The sequence below is a fragment of the Labeo rohita genome, chromosome 22, assembly GCF_022985175.1.
Source record: "Labeo rohita strain BAU-BD-2019 chromosome 22, IGBB_LRoh.1.0, whole genome shotgun sequence".
Classification (NCBI taxonomy): Eukaryota; Metazoa; Chordata; class Actinopteri; order Cypriniformes; family Cyprinidae; genus Labeo; species Labeo rohita.
Window position 1 is genome coordinate 20,117,155 of NC_066890.1, and position 14,126 is coordinate 20,131,280.

Here is a 14,126-nt window from a genome sequence, read left to right on the forward strand (position 1 = left end):
TCTGTCTTGTCCCTTATCTCAAGAATCAATGTTTTATTACAATTTTTAATATCATTATTATATCATATCATTATTACCTTTTTTTTTTTTTTACAATTAAAAAAAAATAATAATAATTTCGGGTTAAAGTACAAGGTAAATCTCTTTATGTTGATGTTGTCCTGCACGTCATGTTAATCTGTAAACCAATAGCGTTTCATCTTGTATGTAAAAACAGGCAGCTTTCGCGACCAATTAAAAGACCTTTCGACATGCCCCTTTTAGGTACACCCAGAGCCGTATAGAGAGAGAGAGAGAGTTGCAACAACTCCATTGACTCCAATGGACCAGTTTTTTACAGCAATGGCGGATCGTGGAGGCGCGCAATAGTTCCCGGAAGTTAGTGCTAATACTATCAGCGCCATAGAGATGCAGCATTAGAGACCGCTGTGATCGACTTTTATAAGGTAAGACATTTATAGAACAAAACTGTATATTACCAGAGCAGCTAATTAATTTACCTTATGCATTAGAACAGATTATTATTAGATTATTCCTCACTAATTTAGTAGATTTGGGGGGTATTATTCATTCTCTTAATGCAGTTTCATTCATCGTTGTGTAATTGAGGCTTTTAAACGTGATTTTTGCTGGTGGAAAGTTAAATATTAGATTACTGCAAAGGATGCTGATGGACCTATGTGAGAATGAAAAAGAGGCAGGCAATTTTCATTTGAGAATCATACTAGGCTAAATTACCAGAAATATATTAAATACCACTACTGTATACAGTCAAAAGCTTACATACACCTTGCAGATACTGCAAAATGTTAATATAATTTATTTTACCAAAATAAATACGTTTAAACATTGTTTATTTATAGTACTGACCTGAATAAGATATTTCACATAAAAGATGTTGTTTACATATAGTCCACAAGAGAAAATAATAGTTACGTTTATAAAAATGGCCCAATTCAAAAGTTTACATATACTTAATTCTCAATACTGTGTTAATATTGGTAAATTAATTCAAATTTTGCAGATTCTGGAAGCTGTATGTCAGGGGCGGATTGGCCATCTGGCAATTCTGGCAAATGCCAGAAAGGCCGGACCATTTTTTAAATGTGGGCCGGTCAGCTTTTTTTTTCTTTTTTTTTTAATATGTATTGTATATGTGTATTTTACATGCAGGCAGCTTTTATCTCTTGCAAGATGTGAATGTTATGATGATGATGATGATGATAATAGTAATAATAATAATAATAATAAATGTTAAGCATTTGGCCCAATCGGCGACGACTGGCTGGTTTCGAGATGGGCCGACCCAATCCGACCAATCAGAGGTTACGCGGACATAATCAAAATCTGGCAAGAATGTCAAACAGTAAGTGCAACACAAGCTAATTGTCAGAGATGGGCCGTAAAAAAAGGAAAGGCAGTGCCGAAAAGCTCCGAGAAAGCAAAAAAAAGGGCTCTAAAATCAGACGCTGCCAAATGCATAAAATTAACTGAAATATTCTGGAAATATTTAAATTCGGCTGCTGCATCGGAGGACAGTAGCGCGGTAGAGGAGGTAAGGGCGGCCGTACACGGTGCGAATTCGGACAGTCGGAAGACCGTATGGCCACGCACACGTCACGAGTGACTTTGTTTACGGACGCAGTGGTAGACGGCACGATTTTAAAACCTGCCGATTTCGGAGGCAATCACATTCACGAAGTTCCGCGCCAAAAACATGGAGATCCTTTCCTTTGTGGCAGCAATGGCTTGCGAAAAACAAAAAAAGAAAAGAAAACGAAGGGCATGGCAAAGAGTTTGGCTGAAGGGCAGACTTTCTTTTCTTAATCGTCGTCGTGGAAGATGTAAATTACACAATCATTGCGTGTCATGCAAGTTTCTGCAATTCGTGACGTTGTTTTTATACGTTAAAATGCTGGATAGTTCAGGTATTATTGTATACATACTGTAACTTACATGTTGTATTGTTGTGGAAGAACAGTAATGCAGAATCATAAAACTGCCTTCAGGACTTTTGCTATATGGTTTTCTTTTCTTAGCTTCTGATTGGTCATTTCCAGTTTGCTCAACAAATCGGTTCGTTCAACAGCACACACGTCACGCTTTCAATCCGACAGCACCCAAAGTTTTTTTACATGTTTAAAAATGATCGTAAGGTCGTGAAGTGCTCGTAAGGCACTCTGCTCGTCTCGTAATTTCTCACACACCATACGAGCCCCGACCATACGAGAAGAGACGATTTCCTCCGATAACCAAAAAAATCGCATGCGAGCTTGTACGACCTCAAAAATCGCACCGTGTACGCCCGCCTTAAGAAGAAAACAGAACATATACTTCTAAGTCATTATACTAAAATATACTAAGTAATTTTCACGCCATTCACACTACTTCTGACAGTTTTTGACAGTAACCACACGTGGTATTTAGGGTATACAGACTGCTGTATGCTACTAGCAATATAGTCTAACATGCAAAAGAACCTATAGCTATAGCCATAGTACTGTAGGCATTTGTAGTGAACTCTGAATACATAGCTAGTCTTTAAAGTAAAACATTAAATACATGCATAGGTTACAGTATGTAATTAATCCATAGGTAGGGTGGAACATAGACTTCTATTACAGGCAATAGTGTAATATATCTATGCAATAGTTAGACAATGTAAAATGAGACATTGGCTTGCTTATGTTCTCCCTTGACTGAATCGTGTGTTCATCTATTCAAAACTAGAATGTTTCTGGACCCAGTGCAGATAGCTCAGCTGCTGCAGCAGAGTCAAGTATCATGGAGGTAGGAAGACAGCAATGAGAGTGACACACCCTGACACAAATGCTGACAGTTTCTTAATACTGTGTATAGAAAACTGATATAGAAACAAGTTAGGGGTTGCCAGCGGGGGACTAGTTCACCACAGATGTCCGGTCAGAGAAAATGAGATGCCATCAATCCAGAATTCTTTTGATTCTTTATTCTTTCCACAAAGTTTCCAACAAGTACTGAGCATGCAAGTGCTAACAATCACTTTGGGGTTTCCATGTGGGTTGGTGTGTATGTGTGGTCTACAACAAATTAGAATAAACAAATTAAGCAATCAGAAAAACTTATACAAATAAAGATACTAAAACACTTCCGTGTACAATCAACATGAGTATGAGATCACTGGCTGATTGCCAGAAACACTTCAAAATAAAAGCTCATGTGAGCCTTTTTAACACTGTGGCTCTAATTAACGATAAATTAACCCTAATGATAGGAGTAACCTGTGAATGTGTATCACACACACACATACACACCTTTACACACAAATGGAGATGCAGCACTAGCAACACTTCAGCATACTTTTATTCACAAATAACTATATATGTCATTCTCTGCAGTGTTGTTCTTTATTGCCACTGTCTATATGTTGGCTTCTCCTTGTTTCTATGTTGACATTGTATACATTGTCTGTCTGATTCTACATCTTCTCATCCATTTTAACTCTGTAACTTACAGAGTAATAAGTGGTTTGTTATCCCCTGATAACAACAGGTTGAAACTGATAACACAGGCTTATCCAGGTGACTGAAGTTGGCGCTATGCTTGCTACAAACTTTTTTTCTTTGTGTTTTTTGTTTGCTAATAAGATGTTAAAAATCAATATTTTTGTGTGCAGTTATTTAATTATGTGGCAAGTAGCCATGTAATAAGCGACACTGGTATAATTTGAAAAAGCAATATTTAGATTTAGATTTTATAGCACATTTTACTGATTAAATAAAGATTAAGTAAAGATCAACACAGTATAATTAATCATTTGTTTCATTTGTTCATTCGATCAGGAAGTTAAATGGACATGGATTCAAATAGTTTACATGGTTAGAAAGGATTTCTTGTTGGTCAGGTGTTCTGAAAGAGAATATGTTTAAGTAAAATGTAAATCCTGTTAGACTGGATCTGCACCTCTATAAACAGGAAGAGTTCAAGTCTCTGGAGTTATGAGTTGATACTCAAACATCACTCAGATGGGGAATGCCTGCTAAATATAAAGTGAATTGTCTCGACTTTATGTTATGCTATATAAACATGCTGTTGCACACTTAAAAACAAAAACAAACAACTTTTTCAGAATAATGAACAGCTTCTAGAACCTGATGAGTGATGTTCAGAACTATGGGTAAGAAACAAAATATATGAGATTTTTTTGCATTGCTTAATGAGATTTGTGCTTATGTTGCAGGGTATTGATGAATTTGAAAGTTTTTTTGGTGTTTATTCTAGATCACAGTGTGAAGATTGTATTATTTGGAAACTCTGCTGCAGTCCAGTTTCTACCTGACAATATTCTACTTGGAGAAATACAAACAAATATTGAAAATGCAGCAAAATCCAAGACTGTTCCTTTGCAGATTAATAAATCAGGACATCGTGTCTCAGTGATAAACTTGATTGGCTTACATGAGACTGCCCTTAATCTGGATCCTCTCACTGGTCAACAAGTGAATGAAAATAACATCATTGCCTTCATCTTTGTTGTGCGACTGGGCCAGTTAACAGATGCTGATAAGATGGGTATCGAGTGGCTTCATGATTCTCTTCACCTACACTCTAAGAACTTTTACTATGATCTACTCAATTTTTTTGGTGAAACATTTTTACACTGAAAAATATTAAGTAAATTTAAAAGTTGTGAAATCATTGAAATATACTTTAAGAATCAAGTAAATGTAACTAAAAAAATTAAGTAGATTCAACTAATTCGATTAATTAATCTTTTAAATAAAATTGAGTAAATATAATTAAAATCTTTATGCAATGCAATAGTAATTCAATAGTAAATCCGAAACAAAAAAATTGAGTAGATTTAATTTATATTTTGTATATACAAATATCCTATATTTTCTTTTTTTTTTTTTACTTATATATTTTTAATTGTATTTACCATTGTACTTTACAATAAATATAACAAAATTAAATGACAAACAAAACACAGTATTTTAATTACACTTTTATTTGCCATATTTGACCATAACTGCAATTCAACCATACTTTGCAAATGACAACTTGTTACATAAATTTTAGCCACTGAACTGTGGACACTTACAAACATACAAAATTCATCAAAAATAACATTTAAAATAATAGGCATTAACCGTTGCTTACCAAATTAGACCAAAGATAAAAACATGTCATTAAAGGGTTAGTTCACAAAAAAATAAAATTCTGTCATTAATTACTTACCCTCATGTTGTTCCAAACCCGTAAGACCTCTGGTTCATCATCAGAACACATATATATTTCTGATGAAATCCATCCTCCATAGACAGCAAAGGTCCTACCCATATCAAGTCACAGAAATGTAGTAAGGACATTATTAAAATAGTCCATGTGACATCAGTGGTTCAACCGTAATTATATGAAGCTACGGGAATACTTTTTGTGCGCAAAGAAAAGTAAAATAACTTTATTTAACTATAATTGAACCACTGATGTCAAATTGACCATTTTATTGATGTCTTTACTGCATTTCTGGGCCTTGAACTTTTCATTTCCCTTGCTGTCTATCGAGGGCCAGAGAGATCTTGAATTCAATCAAAAATCTCTTTATTTGTGTTCTGAATATGAATAAAGGTCTTAGTGGTTTGGAACAACATGAGGGTGAGTAATTAATGATATAATTTTCATTTTTGGGTGAACTATCTCTTTAACTATAGTTTAACCTGGTATACTTTGCAAATGACAACATGTTAAATAAATTGAAATTTTAGCCACTGAACTGTGGATATGCAGACTTGCAAAGAAAAAAAAATCATCAAAAATTACTTTACTTGAGGCTGAGTACAATTAAACCTGACATTAAAAACAACAACACCAAACCAAAATGCATTTTTACAATTATACAACACGTGGACAATGGAAAATAATAATATATATAAAATAAGTTATTTTTTTCGTTATTGAACCTTTGTTGATAGTTTCAGCAGATCCAACTCCAGAAAAAGGTTTCAAAAGACCTCCAAAGTATATTTAAAGGGTTAGTTCATCCAAAAATGAATATTAGCCCATGATTTACTCACCCTCATGGCATCCTAGGTGTATATGACTTTCTACTTTTAGACAAATCCAATCGGAATTATATTAAACATTGTCTTGGCTCTTCCAAGCTCTGTAATGGCATTGGGTGGGTTGTAGTGTTCAACAGTCCAAACAAAAATCAGATAAAGTGCATCCATCCATGATAAAAAGTGCCTCACATAAGCCCAATGCCATTATAAAGCTTGGAAGAGCCAGAACAAATTTTAATATAACTCAGATTGGATTTGTTAGAAAGAAGAAAGTCATATACACCTAGGATGCTTTGAGGGTGAGTAAATCATGGGCTAATATTCATTTTTGGATGAACTAACCCTTTAAAGTTCTTGGGGTATCACAGGTCCAAGGCACATGTCAATCCCACAAGATAGGAGCAGGCTCTGCAAAGATCACGGAGTTGGTTGAGGACAGCTAATTCCTCTTGAACATCAATAGGTGGATCAGCAACATCCTGAAGACACACATATAAAGAATAGCAGGTTAGAGCTAATATTACATAAAATAGATAAAGATAAAATACATAAAATAATTTATTAATCAATTATTATTTTGACCTAACCCTTTTCTTTATCTAAAGGCTGAAACATGAGGTTTTTATGAAACCTTATTAAAGATTTTTTTTTTTTTTTTTAACATTTCATATATGCTGAAACATTATATTTTCACATATACTGAAATATTATAGTAAACTGCTCTTACCTCCTGCCTTGTGTTGTTATTTAGATGTTTTTGGACGATGATGTCAATGCTGTAAAACAAATGTTTTGACCATGAGATTCATAGATTTACACTTCAAATTAATAACAGTAGGGTAGTGGTTGACTGCCCCTTTAAAAATTAGCCAGTGTTACTACAAAAAAAAAAAATAATAATAAAAAAACAACATTAATACATTAACCATATCTCTTATCCATGATATTTGTAGTAAAACTGTCCAATACAAATAGTAATCAAGCTGCCAAAAACATGGTTAACTTAATACATTTTACTACAATAAAACCATTTGCTTTTGCGCGATAATTTCTTAACTACGTTATGCCTCTGCCATTTGACTGATTCCGGGTGATGTTTCGGTGCTTTGGTACAAATGTGAGCAGGGGCTCCCGGAAAACTTTGCACCGAGTTTACAGTTGTAATTACGAGTTATACAAAGAGACGTTACGTTAGCTTTTCACACACAGTAATGTTGTAGTTTTTGGCTATTTCGACACAGTGTTAGAACTCACCCAGAGTGACGGCCGATAAAAAAAGGTTTATTTCAACTGGCCACTGACGCTGCAGCGCACCGGGATTTGTCCCATTACACCAGTTACAATTGCTGGACTACAGATAGACTAGTTTAGTCGCTGTTTTCTGCAATTATTCACACGTATGCGCATCACACAAGTGAATAACAATGACGAAACCAACTCGGCGGTTAACGTTAAACAGTAATACGGCCACTCCCCTCATACACGGGCAGGCTATGCTGCTTTAAAATAGGACATTTTACATACATTTCAAATTGGTGAGCTGTATTAACCGTATTTTAGCTGAATATTTGGTGGTTTGAAAAAACACTACAAAGCCACAGTGATTCTAGAAAAGCTTGCGTTGTTAACGTTACCACAGAACAGCACGGCTGCAACAGCATTGTAAAATTACACCGAACGTGTTGCGTGCCCGAAAACACAGCCAATATTTCATTAACTGTTAATACTGACTTACCTGCATTTTTAAAGGAGTCTTAAGGTGGTTTAAGCCTCAGCTTTCTTGTGACCAGCAAGCAGATTTCCCGTGTCCATGTGATCACGATAGCCGCGAAACTTACTCAATTTCTTAAGTCGATGCAAAATACAAAAGATATTGATAGAAAATGAGCAGTAATTTCTGTTTATAAAACTGACAAGTTTAATTGCAACCTTCTCAAATATTTTCATTTAAATGTACCAAAAACATTAAGGACATGTGAACAATATAATTTGTTAGTGAAATGCTTAATTTTTTTATTAAAACATACTTAAGCAGAACAGGTAAATTAGAGATAAAATAAACTGTGGGATTTTTACTTATTAATTTTGGTAAGCCCAAATCAAATAATCTCTTTAATGATACTCAGAGATTTTATTAAGTTAATACAAGTTTTTATTTTTGTGATATTTACAAAGCCACAGAATTATTTTTTACAGTGTATGAGAGCCAGGAAGAGTCTGACTCTATAATAGATGATCTGAAGCAAAACTCTGCTCTGGAGCGGCTGATTGAGAAATGTGGCGGAAGATATCACACCTGCAGCAAGAACATGAACAAACCTTCAGAGATGAGAGACCTGATGACCAGGATTGAGCAACTGTTTATTGAGAATAAACAGCAGTGTTACACTAGTGAGATGTACAACACAGCGTTAAGAGAGAGAGAAGATCTGCAAAACAAAACATGTCAAAGAGGTAAGAACACAGATTTGGTTTCATTGATGTTATGATGGTTCTCTGACATGTTTATTTGCCCTTGACCCTAACACATCCATTTATAATTCACCGGTTGTTCAGTTGTGCCAAGATTGTGCCAACTTAATTTTTTAATGAGATAACATGAATACGTTTTAGTTTTATATTTTACTTTTATTTTACTTTTATATTAATATTACGCCTATAAAGCTAGACCCAGATACAGGGAAAAGGCTTTAGATACACAAAGGGACTAATTAACAAACAGAAAATGAAACCAAAGAAGACTTGCTTGTTACGACTTTGCAAAAGGGTCTGGCTGCAGACCTTGGCACTCTCAGAACCTGCACTTCCTGAAGTGACATTACTTGCAGTCTTTTTTTAATTTTAAATAAATAAATTTGTTATTTTTTTTTTAATTGAATATCTCAACATTTTACAATAGTAGCCAGGTGGTGAAGACAAGAAAAAAGTGTGGCGGTTATACGATTAAAACAAATCTAATACCATAATGTACAGGGTCCTGCAAGTCATTGTCTTTATATGTAGGAGATAAAGACAAGACCCGCAAATCCGTGGCCACAGAACAGCAGAATATAAGCACAGTGCGCAAAGTCTCTCGTTAAGCGTTTCCCTCCAGTAGAAAACCATTAACAGGCAGGACTCTGAACATTATGCTATAAAATTCGTTTTACACACACTTGTCTCCATTGGCAATATGCACAATTTGTGTGGACTGCAAGTGACGTTGCAAGTAGCAGAGAGTGCAAGTGGCGATTATGAGTGACATTGTAATTTAGTTTCTTTTTTCTTGTTTTCACCACCCAGGGCTCCAGACTGCGACCAAAAATATTAATTTGTGAGAGATGTTTTTGCTGTGGTCGCCACTGGCGATTATATAAACTTACATGTTATGGACTTAAACACATGTAATGCCTTTTTACCTCATTGTTTTGCAGTCACATCTTTTGTCATGTTCACGTACTAAATTAAAACAAATTCATAAATTCAAACAATATGGTTTTGGCACTCCTAAAACGCTCTTAAAATCGCTTTAGTGCCTCAAGCAGCAAGTAAACACATTATACCTTTTTCTTTACTACTATAGTACGAAATTAACATGAATTAACTTAAGTTGGCTATATTATAAGAGAGTCTACAGTACAGTGTACTGAAATGTCTCATGTAATCGGTCATTCAGTGTTTCAAACTGCGGAAAACATGTAAAGCTTGTACAAAAATGCCACGTAACAATAGATTTACCTATTAAAGCTCTGAAAAGACCTTTAATTCTCACTTCAAGTGAACATGCTTGTTCCCAGGACAAAAACATGGTTTACCAGATTAAAATGCTGATTTTTTTAATGAATATTTTAATGAAGATATTCAATTTAAAAAATAATAAATAAAAAAAATAAAATACAAATTAAAAAAGACTGCAAGTGACACCACTTCCAGAAGTGTAGGTGTCTGAGAATGCAAGTCTGAGAGTGCAAGTCTGAAAATGCAAGTGCATGTGTGCAGCCAGACCCTTCTACAAATTTGTATAGGCCTTGTGTTTCTTGTGTTCATTGGTGTTTTTCCTTTATGGATGTTCTTTTATTGGTTTCAGTTCTGTTGCTTGTGTTCAATTTATTAATTCCTGTGTTGGTTTGTATTGTTTTTTTGTTGTTGTTTTTTTTTTTTATATAATCTAATAAACTGCTTGCAGTTGTATCCTTCACTTCCTGTCTCTGAGCTTGTTGACATGATACAGAAACTAAATTATAGACAGATATGTTGGTTTTGTTGAGTTACAAGGTAGCTTAAATTTTTTTCAGTTCAAAATGTACACTAATATGAGACTGTAGTCATATCAGTCTTCAACAAATTTCAGTGTCATTTTAACATTTTTTTTCTCTCGAATTTTCTGTTCTGTCAAAAGATCAACCCACAATTATTGGAAAGAATATGGACTATACATTGACAAGAGAAACACATCGGGTGAGTGTTAATTGGTGAGTGTTAATTGTAGTTTAAATATAGAACATGAGAGGGAAGTATATTGTCACGGGGGCGGAGCAAAGCGACAGACACAGTGGGCGTGACGTCAGGCCTCTGAGAGGCTTTTATTAAACAATAAAACAAAGTGTCCAAAATAAACAGGGGGATCTGGTGTCCTCGACGTGACGGGGTTCCGTGAAGGAGGGGTAGTGTTCCGAAGGGAAGGGTCCAGGTAAGGGGCGGAGTCCGGCGGCCGCACGCGCTCCCCGCTCAGGTCCGGGGTGCGAGGGGCGGCGGCTTCTCTAGCGGCCTCGTCCTCCTCTACCTCTGCGGCACTTCTGGGGGATAAAACGGCCCGGCAACCTGGCCCGTCAGCCGTCACGGGTGCGGTCCGGCAACTCGTCCTGCGGCGCTGGTTCCCTCTTCACCCCTTCCTGGACCCACGAGGACACCAGCGTGCATGCACGGGGAAGAGACCGGTCTCCTGAGGAGAGGCGCGCTCGGCATTTTAACAGCGGCGGTGATGAGGCTTCATTCACATCAGGTGTGCCTCATCACACGCCGCCAGAACTGGATGTTTCAGCGCCCCTCCTCCTCCCACACTCCCACTCCCGTCGGGAGCCTGGTGAAGGGCGGCGATTACCGACGGGGTGAAGCTGATAGTTACATATATATATATATATATATATATATATAGATAGATAGATATATGTATTCACTTTACATTTTATGATTTACTTACTGGTGAATGTACTTCAAATCATCTTCTTTGGTATTGTGATCACATTAACTCAGTAACCTTTCTAGATATGCTGCCTAGAGCACTTCATATATAAAACTCTTTATACACATGTATTAATATTGAATATGTATTGACAGGTAAACATGTGCATACATTGTTTGTTAACAAGTATAGCTGACATTAAAGTTTTTTTAACTTTACAGTTTTTAAACTTTAAAGTTTTTAACCAACAATTACTGAGAAACACACAAGTCTTTATTTCAGTAGATTTTAAACTATGTTTTAAGACAAGTGCTTTTAATTGTGCTCTATGTTTCACAGGGAAACACAGAGGAGTGTGCATTAGATGGGGCACAATTAGATCAAAACAGAAGTGGAAGGAGGAAAGAAATAGAGCATCTATTTCACAGACTTAATTCTGGTAACAGGCAACCCTGTAAACTAAGAGCTGCAGATGTTCTTCAACTAACTGCTCGTTCATTACAGTCTCATGAGTCTTGTGCCGATGAGTACCTGATACAGACTTTCTTACAAAAAATTCTAATGATGAACTACAGAGCAAGATACATTAAAACTATAGACACACAGCATGATGGACAACAAAGAATCAATGAGTTGTTTGAAGATGAGGGGGGTCCTGATATTTTCCAAGAAATAGCTTTGATTCCTGAAGAAAGAAACATGAGTGATGCCATTCATCCAATGGATGTTCAGATGGCTGTGTTTCATTGTTCTGACAGTTTCCTGAAGCAGCTGATGGTGACCAAATTGTCTCAGTGTCAGTACGCTCTGCCTCTGCTTGTTCCTGATCCATTTACACAAGAGATTGAGTTTCCTCTCTGGAAATTCAGACAAATTAACAAGAGCTGGAAGATGAAAGATGCCAAAAATGAAATCATCAGTAAAATCCAGCCAGTCTGGAAGGCACACTCTAAAAAGTGCTGGGTTAAAAAATAACCCAACCTTAACCCAGCCGCTGGGTAACTATGGGACAGAACACGCGTTGGGTTGTTTTGACCCAAGTGCTGGGTTTAACCATTTGACCCAGAATGCTGGGTTGTTTATTTGACCCAACCAGTGGGTCAGGTTAACTGTGTTGCTGGGTTAAACATAACCTAATCATTGGGTTATTTTCTGTCTTATTGCCTTGCTACCTTTATATTTATCAATAATAATAAATAATCACAGAAGAATGTAAAATTATTATTGCTTTTCTGTAATACAGTTAGAAAAACACAAAAAAACTGTAAACATCAATTTAACGAGTTTTATTACTTTTTAAAACAATTTTCAAATGGGTGCAGCTGTAAAACATTTTATCCAACCATTACAGACGCACAAAACAACAATTTTAGTAGATCAGTTACTTTAAAACACAAAACTGTGTAAACTAGGCACTGTAGATTCTGATTCTTTGTCAACATTGCAGCAGCAGAACACTCAAAAATGAATGATTACCACATGAGAATCATTCCAAACATTGTGCGATTAAAACTAAGCCAAACAAAGTGTCCACCAGACAATATATATGACAATTTAAAACATGTTACAATTGGCCAGAAAAAACAGTTGGTTTTAAAAAAATAAATAAATAAAATTCACACATGAAGACTTATGTCCATCAATATAATATACTGCAAGCTGGAGAAATTTCCAGGCAACAAGTCAGTAGCTTCAGTGGCGCAGCCCGTAACAATGGCGAAGGTCTGCGATGTTGTTGTCTCGTCCCCAAGGCACAAATCCAACATGCTGGTCCCCACCTGTTAAATATACCACACTTAGTCTTGAAGACACTTAGGCCTTAAAATATACTCATTTTAGAAGAAAATTTCAAACTACACATTTTTAGTCCTTCACATCTGAACACTTCATACAGTGGTGGCCAAAATTATTGGAACACTAGTATTTTCACCAGCTAAACAATTGTTTTAAGTCAGTGATTTCTATTTTTTGCTGTAGTGTGTCAGTGGGAAGTATAAGTTTCCAAAAATTCATTATATATATATAGAAAAATTAAAACATAACTTACAGGTTTGCACGTCAATTAATGACTTCCAGACTTCTGTGGTTGTGGTTCTGTGGACCCTTCCTCCAGAATGGGCAGGACTTTGAAAGCACTCTCCCCTTTAACGTCTAGACCATAAGAATAATACAGTGCAAATTGTGAAACTTATCTCATAATCAAAACAACACAGTGAAACACTTTCATATGAAAATTTTCTATAGATTGACATATTATAGGAAATACTTTACCTGAAGTCATGTCACCCAGCTCTTAATGCACCTTTCCATCTTACAAATGTAGCCCAGTCTACAAAAAGTCTGCCTCTGGATGTAGCTTCCTTAAGTCTTGTGAAATCTGATCAAATTTGAAAAAAAAAAAAAAAAAAAAAAACAAAAAAAGAAAAAAACACACACATACAAATGTGGTTAAATAAGTAACTATGTATAATACCAGTAACTATGGTTATTTTAATGAAAAGATCAAATTCTAAAACAAATCATGGTTATTGAATGTTACTGAATGATATAACTTACCTTCAAAGGTTTTAACCAGGGTATCAAGCCGCCTTTCCTTCAACCTCTCTATTACAAAGCTGTCCATCTGCACCAGCAAGAATCTCACATATCTAGAATGAAATTTCAGATTTAGAAAATTAGAATTTCACAAAACTGTTTTTACAATGATTTATTTTATATAGAAAGCAGGTTAATGCGTTTACATGCAAAACAATCGTTTAAACACAGATCAGGTGATCACGTGATTCTCCGCAGTTTCTGATTAAATTGGTCGGGTTTTCTCTGTCATGCCCTCACGCGTGAACAGGCAGCATCTGTGTGGAGGAGTGGACGGAGCGGGCGCGGGCGCATTTAGGCGCAATCATCAAGTATATTTAAAAGGA

At 35.8% G+C, this 14,126-nt stretch overlaps 1 protein-coding gene and 1 long non-coding RNA gene across 3 annotated transcripts; one reads left to right on the plus strand and one right to left on the minus strand.

The window, feature by feature from the left end:
• The first annotated feature begins 7,599 nt into the window (after positions 1-7,599).
• Positions 7,600-12,635, plus strand: LOC127154122 (interferon-induced very large GTPase 1-like). Of its 2 annotated transcripts, none has more exons than XM_051095531.1 (3): positions 7,600-8,498; positions 10,423-10,481; positions 11,545-12,635. In XM_051095531.1, exons 1-3 carry the CDS (start codon positions 8,354-8,356, stop codon positions 12,178-12,180), a joined length of 840 nt encoding a protein of 279 aa, XP_050951488.1. In that variant the 5' UTR covers positions 7,600-8,353; the 3' UTR covers positions 12,181-12,635. The 2 variants fall into 2 exon arrangements, 1 of the variants encoding a protein (XP_050951488.1); XR_007825442.1 differs by having other exon boundaries at positions 7,820-8,498; positions 10,423-10,495.
• Positions 12,636-12,881: 246 nt separating this feature from the next.
• Positions 12,882-13,630, minus strand: LOC127154139 (uncharacterized). Its single transcript, XR_007825450.1, has 3 exons — positions 13,477-13,630; positions 13,253-13,356; positions 12,882-12,983 (listed from the first exon to the last, which is right to left on the minus strand). It is a non-coding gene; the product is annotated as an uncharacterized LOC127154139 (long non-coding RNA).
• Between the last annotated feature and the right edge of the window lie 496 nt (positions 13,631-14,126).

What these genes read in the sequence shown, in the direction of transcription:
- LOC127154122 (XM_051095531.1), top strand. Translation starts at nt 8,354, where the DNA reads ATGAACAAACCTTCAGAGATGAGAGACCTGATGACCAGGATTGAGCAA. An exon ending in AAACAAAACATGTCAAAGAG is followed by an intron (nt 8,499 to 10,422) that starts GTAAGAACACAG and finishes TTCTGTCAAAAG; the next exon opens with ATCAACCCACAATTATTGGA. An exon ending in TGACAAGAGAAACACATCGG is followed by an intron (nt 10,482 to 11,544) that starts GTGAGTGTTAAT and finishes TATGTTTCACAG; the next exon opens with GGAAACACAGAGGAGTGTGC.